This window comes from Teleopsis dalmanni, chromosome 2, assembly GCF_002237135.1.
Source record: "Teleopsis dalmanni isolate 2A chromosome 2, ASM223713v2, whole genome shotgun sequence".
Lineage (NCBI taxonomy): Eukaryota > Metazoa > Arthropoda > Insecta > Diptera > Diopsidae > Teleopsis > Teleopsis dalmanni.
In genome coordinates this window covers 235,510,039-235,518,814 of record NC_051847.1, presented here as the reverse complement: position 1 = coordinate 235,518,814, position 8,776 = coordinate 235,510,039, and the positions used below count along the sequence as shown (strand labels likewise).

The 8,776-nt window shown below is 26.0% G+C and overlaps 1 protein-coding gene across 2 annotated transcripts; it reads right to left on the bottom strand.

The window, feature by feature from the left end:
- Positions 1–2,610: 2,610 nt before the first annotated feature.
- On the bottom strand, positions 2,611–8,246 carry LOC119684063. Of its 2 annotated transcripts, none has more exons than XM_038098011.1 (3): positions 8,163–8,246; positions 3,260–3,659; positions 2,611–3,191 (listed from the first exon to the last, which is right to left on the bottom strand). In XM_038098011.1, exons 1-3 carry the CDS (start codon positions 8,164–8,166, stop codon positions 2,735–2,737), a joined length of 861 nt encoding a protein of 286 aa, XP_037953939.1. In that variant the 5' UTR covers positions 8,167–8,246; the 3' UTR covers positions 2,611–2,734. The 2 variants fall into 2 exon arrangements, with proteins under 2 accessions (XP_037953939.1, XP_037953940.1); XM_038098012.1 differs by lacking the exon at positions 8,163–8,246 and adding an exon at positions 7,921–8,012.
- Positions 8,247–8,776: the final 530 nt, after the last annotated feature.

Genomic DNA, 8,776 nt, shown 5'->3' with positions numbered 1-8,776 from the left:
GTAAGTGCTAGCTGAGTTAAATGTTGAAAAATCTTCCAACTGCCTTATGTTGAAATTGTTGGAAAATATTGAAACCATATAGACATTCGCTCAATGTTTCATATTGATATTATTGTATTTGTTTTTATTTATTTATTGTTTTATTTATTCATTGATTTATTTTTTAATTTCATTTTTTACTTATTTATTATTAATTTATTTCATATTATATATTTTCATTATACACCGGATCCAGTATAAGCATTTTCGAGCAACAAAATGTTGGAAGCTTTGATCAGTTCGATTAATACCTAAAGCTCAAAATTCTCTACTATAAAAATTATTAACATTATTTCGTAAATAAACGGAAATAAAAAAAAAGATGTAAGAATTTTTCCTTGCTTATAGAGGAGTGAAGAATATTAACACAAAAATTCATTTTAACACACACTAACAAATTTTTTCTATAATATTATTTGCATACATTATATATAATATAGCACTATTTTAGGCAACAACCAAATAAATTTGTTTGTTTGAAAAACTGACAACTGCTCTCTTGTATCAAACTGAACATGTTTAGTTAATACAACATCCATTTTAGTACATTTGAAGACCGTAATTATTTCTTACGGTCTAAAATTACGATAAAATATCGCTTCTTGAAATTATTTATTCATTTAATTTATTTATACTTATACTTATTATATTAATTATTAATTATTTATTATTATTAGTTATTCATTAATTAATTAATTTATTTATTCATTTATTTGATTATTTATTATTTATTTATTTAATTTTATATATATTTATTCATTTATGTTTATTGTTATGTTTATTTTTTATTTGTTTATTTGATTTATTTTTTTTATTCATTTATTTGCTAATTTGTTAATTTTTTGATTTTTTTATATGTATTGTTGAATCATTTGAATATTTATTTGTTTGTTTTTTTAAATACATATTTATTTTTATTGATTTAGTTATTGATTCATTTATTAATTTATTTATTGAAATTTTTATTTTTTTATCTGTTGGTTTTTTATTTATTTATTTTTATATTATTTTTTTTTTTTTGTACCATATTTGTTGAATTATTTATTTAATTAATTAATTTATTTTATTATATTCATTGAATTATTTAAATATATATTTGTTGATTAATTTAATAATTTATTGTTATAATGATGATATTTTTAATGATATTTTTGTTTTTTCAACGGTCTTATTGATGAAGAGTTAAATATATTTTTTTTGTGAAAAAAAATAAAAAATTTTTACTTGTTTCTTTTTATATTAAAATAAAAATTTTTTTATTACTTTAAAAAAAAATATATATAACCATTGACCATTTAAAAAACAAAAGTATCATTAAATTTTTTTTGGTCATTAAAACAAAAAATTATTAAATGAATCAATAAATATGTTACATACCCTTTTTTTATTTGTTTATTTATTTATTGATTTTTTCATTAATTTATGTATATACTTCAAAAAAATAAATAAATATTTTCCGGTAGTTTAAAATACCTCGATGATATAAAAAATAATATAAATAAATTTATAGTCAAAAAGTCGGTGACAATATAATAAAGTTTTTAAAACTAATTTAAAAAATTGTGTGTTATTCAACATTGATCTCAATTAGAATATTTAAAAATATATAAATATATAATACTTGAAGAAGATTGTCTATTGATATGTGTTTGTTGACATTACAGTATATTTTGATTCCATACCTCCAAAAAGAGTTTTTGTATTAAGGTCATATAGTTTAGTTCTGTTTAAAAAGCTCAGATTTGAATGTATAAAAAGTTCATGGAGCAGAAATAATAGTTTTTTTTGGAATATATATTTTATTTTATTAAAAATAAAATAGCTTTATTTTTAATATAATAAATAATAACTGAAATACGCTGATGAATGACAAGATCGTTCTTGTCTTCTTTGCATCGCTATTCTTCGGAAGATCTATAATATGCAGCTCTACACTGAATAATATCTTTTTGTTTAGTGAAAATCATTTAAAAAAAAAGAATTTATGCAGAATATTTTATGTGCTATCTACCTCAACTTCCATAAAATCATCGCAACGATTTTCAAATTCATTGCTCCATTTTCTGTATTAATTTTCTTCTGAGAATTTACAATAATCAGCTTTAAGTTGGATAATATATTTTAGCTTGGTAAAAATCGTTGTAAACGAAAGAATTTATATAGAATTTTTTAAGTGTAACATACCACAATTTGCATACAATCATTCCGATTTTCACGTTTATCGATCTTTCCCAGTATCGATCGTCTCCGAAAGATCGTCAATGTAAATCTATATCTGTGTTTTTTCTTCTTGAAAATCTTTTTCCACGAAAGAATTTAGAGAAATTTTGTTTTTACTTTCTGTGAACTCGTTGTTTATTATAAAATGCATTATTAAAAACTATTTATTAATTCAATAGATTTTTTAATTAAGATAAAAACCCAATCAAAGCAGTTCAGAAGAACCAATTATCTTATTTTTATTCACTCACAAGTAAATGACGTACAAAATTCTTTGAGCTTTACTAAATGAGTAAAGCTATTTATTAAAAAAAAAATTATACATTATTATTGTTATAAAAAAAGTTATAGTTATATTTAAAAATTAATAGGAAAGAATTTATTTAAGAAAGATTTTTTTAACAAAAAATTGAACAATGAAATATTACGAAAACAACTCGATTCAGCTCTAAAGCATAAATTACGCATTATTTGCTTAAGACCTAACAAGTACTTCATAATCGTGTAGACGCACTTCTTGACCACCGAATGGAATATAGAGACAACCATGAGATGGATGAATTTTACCAGGTGTAAAACTGCCACAATAATGACCGCGACCAATATAAAGTGGTTCACCATCGCTAGTACGTCCACAGATAACAGCACCTGGTGGTACACCACCATTAGAGTCTGGTACCCAACCATAGCCATAACCACACAATAGCTCAAAATCGTGTTTGACATGTTCACCACCGCCATAGGCTACATAAGCGCAACCCTTGTTGGGTATAACCTTAGCAGGCAACAAATCACCCTCGTGATAAGCACGTCCAACGTAAATAGCATCACCATCAGAATCGGTGCCGGCATGTATAGTGCCAGGGATGATATTGCTACCAGCTGAACTGACCCATGTTTCGGGTTGTACCAAAACTTCGTAGTGTTCCAATCTACAAACAAAATATATGTTATTAATAGAATAAACGAATAGAAATGTAAGTTTATAATTCTAACTTACCTGTGCTCACCACCACCATATGGGATATATAAGCAACCATGGGATGGATGTATCTTGCCAGGTGTTAAACTACCGTGCCAATGACCACGGCCAATGTATAGTGGTTCACCGTCAGTTGTACGACCGACACGTAGAGCAGCTGGTGGTACATTACCGCCAGAGCTTGGAATCCAGCAGAAATGTTGTCCAGTTAAGATTTCAACATCGTGCTTATTGATTTCCTCACCACCCCATGCTACGTAGGCTTGATGTTTATTGGGTATTACTTTGGCTGGCACTACATCGCCATTGTGGTAAGCGCGGCCAACGTAAATTGCATCACCATCTGAATCATGGCCAGCATGTATGGCGAAGGGTGGTATATCAGCGTAGGCGTTACTGTGTACCCAGTTATATGATGCTGATAAGATTAGAACGAATAAAAGTATTAACTATGATTTGTGTCATGTGAAGGTGAAAATCATTTGTATACCCAACTAAGTAAGTGAGTAAGTAAGTTACTAAGCTATTTACACTTCATTGTTTGCTTTGATATTATTTGGTATTAGTTTAAAATTATGTTTGAACGATTTTTGTTTTTTTATTGTTAGAAATTCATTTTAAAAATTTAACTTATCAATTATAGATTTCCTGCTGCTAAAAGCTTGTCAATTTGCCGGGTATTATACACATACAAATTTATATATAATACGTGTACGTACTATACATAAGTTTTATATATAGATGTACCTAAGTTGTTTTTTATTTTATATTTATTGTTTGATATTTTGAAATGATTACTTCATTGTTATCAATTAGTAACTGTACTTTTTGGCCTTATCAGTATTGAAACTAAAAGAACTATTGGTTAAAAAGTCAAATTACTTAGTCAGGTGAGAAGTGGAAAAATTCTGCGAAATACAAATAAACGAGTGCAGCTATAGCACCGTAGCACCGTAAGAGTTAAAAATAACAAGAACAAAAGTCCATGGTTTTTGGAGTAATCTATAATACAACGTGTAGACCCACTACTAGCTCTTTAAAAATTAAAAATAAAATAAAAACAATAATCCAATATGTTTAAAATAATCTGTGGCATTACGTATACATCCTACATTAGCTTCCTGTAACCTTTCATATTTAACTCATCACTTTCATTTTAGCAATCTCGTAATAATAGGTTTTCGATATTACCTAAAATAATCTTAATTCTGTTAATTTTGTTTGTCGAATGTGATACGTGTTATGACGAAAAAACTAGGAGGTTTCAAACAGTAACAAAGAAACAACAACAAAAACTTTTAGTTAATTTTATTGAAATTTAGCTGACTATTTTAACTGACTATATGTTTCGAATATTGCCAAGTAATCATTATCAGTCTCCTTAAGCAATATACAACTTTTCATTTAACTAGTTTATAATCCATATATAATTTGATAGGCTGTTCACATTGATATATGTTATATGAAGAATGGGCTCAGACTTAATACTAGAAAACAGCAGTTGAAAATCCGTTCGTTAGAGCTATTTTTCTAGGCAGAGTTTTGCGCTTATTTGGTGAGCTGGTTTTTAAGAAATGGAAGTCAAGAGTATTTATTTGCCCCCTTACTTCAGCATTAATAGGTATTATGTAGAATAGCAGTCAATAGTTACTTTATGATATAGAGGATTAAAGTAAGCATTAAAGAGATTAATACAGTTAGAGATAGTGATACAAAATTATTTAAAAAAAATATATTTTATATAAAATGATTAATTATCTAAAAATATTTTATTAAAGATGATGTAGATTTGAAAATAAATTTTAGTATTTTTTTAATCAAAAAAAAAATTTAAATCCCAAATCCATGAGTTAACTTGAGGTAATATATCTGACAACACGACATTCTGTCAGTTTTAAGTGATTGCACAAACGCAGTAGACATTAAACTGAGTCATAGTAACAAAACAAAGAAAAAATAGATATCAAATGCCGGTAATGAATTAACAAATATTATATCTCATCTACAATAAATAGGTCATTCACTTTTAAAACAAGACGTCATATATATTATTTGGACTTCGTTGTATGACAATGACAATGCACAGCTGGTTAATATTAAGAAGTATAACTTTTCAGACTTTTTATAATATTTCTGGTCAGAACTAAATTTAGGGTGTAGAATTATACTAGGGGAACGTATACTGAGAAAGAGAAGATATATGCTTTAGTTCCAGAAATTATATGTTGCAGGAAATTATACTACATTCAGACTTTGTAAAAGGAAGAGTAAAAAATCGATTCATCCATTTTGCTCGTATCCTTCAATTAATAAAAGTTCAGTTCTGTTATCTAATCCTCTTCTTAAAAACCGAATATTGTCTTAAAATATCAATGAATGAATGGATAACGTAAACTTATCGTTAACTTTCATATATTTGCGAGTTCGATTGAAAGGTTTTATGCTCAAATACTACAATATCAATTTTTTATGAGAATTTTTGTTAATAAGAATAAAAGACATTCTCGAAAGCTCTGCACAGTACATTAATAAAAAGAACTCAAAGAATTTATATGTACTAAATATTTACAAAGAAGATAATACATATTCACATTGATATATATGAAGAAACTAAGTATTACCTGAGAAAATAATAAATAATAATAAATATCAGAGAAAGTAATTTAAAAATAACAGCAAAAGAAAAGTACAGTTAAAGGTCTATAAAACGGATTTTCTCATAATTGGATAGCTCTTATACACATGCAATATTGCTAGGTCTGAATTTATTTTTTATAGAAAGTATATACTTTGAGTCTTTCCTATTAATCGAATAGATTTACTATTCCTTACAGTGTTCGCTTAAAATAGCTCTTAAAACTAAAACACTAAGCTATATTGCTGTCAGATATCCACATAATACCATCTATACTATGCCATATTATCTGTACTATATACCATATACTTTTTGTTGTCAGTGTAATAGTACTACAAAAAAATTCTCATAAAACAGACATCTATTTTAATTGTAAAATGTTACCAGACTGTAATTTTTATTTTTCATATAATATACGTTTAATTCAATGGTTACTTCTATTAATTGGATAGAGTTGGTGACATAATATCCAGGAGAATAATACATAAATTAATACTTATTCAAAAGTTCAGTTTTTATAATTCATTATATATGGCGAACGTCTTAACATAGTTACTATCAATCCCCGGTTAGATAATAACCGGTCATAATATTTCTAGAACTGCTTATTACATAAACAATGATAATGCAAACCATGGTAAGAAGTTAAGCAGTTATAATCATTTGTACTGAGGTTTTAAATCAGTGGAAATATTAATGTTACAGATTACAATGAGGTCTTGTCTTTTTTTAAATTTTTAATATATAAATCTTTGCAATAGAAAAATTGTTGTAGTCTATTAACCTTGTACTGACTTATAATATCATAAATATTGATCTATATCAGTTATTGCTTTTATCTGTTACTATAAAAAGTATGTAGATAAAATTAATATATTGATTAGAAATGTAGTTTAATTAGTAGTAATAAATTAAAAGTTTTTTATGTATTTTGGAGATATCAATAATTGAACCATAAAATTTAAATAAAAGCTTTAAAAAAATGTCTAGTCTTCTTTTTTCTAAAATATATGCTGTGAGCTTAAAGTCTTACATTCTAGTAGCACTATTAGCAGAATAGACCAACTGAGTCGAGTTACAAAATATTTCCGACATTATAATATCGAATACTATCGACATCGATGTCTATTTCCTATTTCAAATTTTTAATCTGTTAGTCAAAAAAAAAATAATATACTAGGAAGTACTTTTATAAAATTTTATAATGTCGATAAATTTCACTATCGTTATATTATCTTCGATATCAGATTGCCTGCTTCGAATTTTTCATCACTTTCTTAAGAGAATAATATATGCATAAAAGATGAAGCTGGTCGCACTGCATAAAGGCCTTAGCCTAACCCGTAAACTATTAGCATTGCCATAAAAGAATAATATACACGGAAGTACTTTGATAAATTCGATACTGATTATGTCGACAAGTTACTACTATCGTTATAATGACATCAATATCTAATTTCCTGTTTCCAGTTTTTAATCCGTTGATTTATTAATCAAAAAAAAATAAACTCGGAAGTACTTTAATAAAATTTTAAAATGATGATGTCGATAATTTTAACTATCGTTCAATTGTCATCAATATCTGATTTCCTGTTTTGAAGAATAATACTTGAGGACGTACTCTGATAAATTCGATACTGATTATGTCGATAAATTATTACTATTGTTCTTATACCATCGACACATCTGATTTTTTTTTTCAAACTTTTTACCTCCAATTTAAAAAAAAATACACTTGGAAGTACATTAAAAAAATTCAATACTGATTAATCGATAGTTCAATGTTTTTTTTAAAAATCAAAACGTAACTTAAAAGTTATGTTTTCTTTATATAAACACTTAAATAAAAAAATTTGTATTATAAATCTATAAATTGATTTGATTTTAACTGGATTATTAAATTAGCTATTAAATGCTTTAATTCTTTTAGCACTTTAATTATAATTAATCGATTTTTAAATCCTTTTAAGTTCTTCATAAGGCGGCACAGAATTATATTAAATGTTGTTAATTTCAATCAATAAATTACCGGTTTATTGCTTACCCATTATTCCCTTTTTATTATTAAATAATTAAATTAACACTTAAAAATATATTTTATTTAATTTCGTAACGAACTTCACGGTATGAAGTATTCTTAGGTACTAGCAAGCTTTTAATGGAAAATCTGTCTCTTAAATTAGAGTACATCGATTATAAAAGTAGCAATACAATGCAATTTACTTCAAAAAAAAAAAACATGTGTCATATCACTTTAGTTGTTAATAAATTAAACATTTTACATACCCATTATTTATAATTAAATAATAATAATTAAAAATATTGTAACACTTTCGAAGCGTTGTCTTCGTTGCCTCAAGGAGAACTGAATCAAATTCTCGAAACTTTCGCAATTTTTGGATTTCTTATCTAAAATTATTTTTACTTAATGTCTGATAAGATATTTGAACAAGCTTTTTTTCCAACATAAACTTCATATCATTTTTTATTGACTCAACAGATGGATGGAAATACGTGATTCAGGGGCGGAACTTAGTTCGCAGTTAAAAAAAATAACGATATCAGCAGTTTGTTAACTATTACATATTAAAGGGTTATAACACAGGTCTTCGAAAAAAAAATTTTTTTTTAAATTATTTTATCTTGTTATTTCTTCTTAAATGCTTTTTAGTGTACGCTTTTGACCAACACCTAGGTTTTCCCACAAAACACGTGTGTATTTTAAACACAGTTAACCAAACAAATAAACGTAATAATTTCAAGAACTCAGAAATTCTTATTTAATTTTATATTTATACTTTAAAAGTATAAGCATATATAAGTTTTATGTATTAATAAATATTGTGTTTGCAACTTTTGGGAATCCCCTGAAAAACGTTCCTTCACATCATTCAGGAATA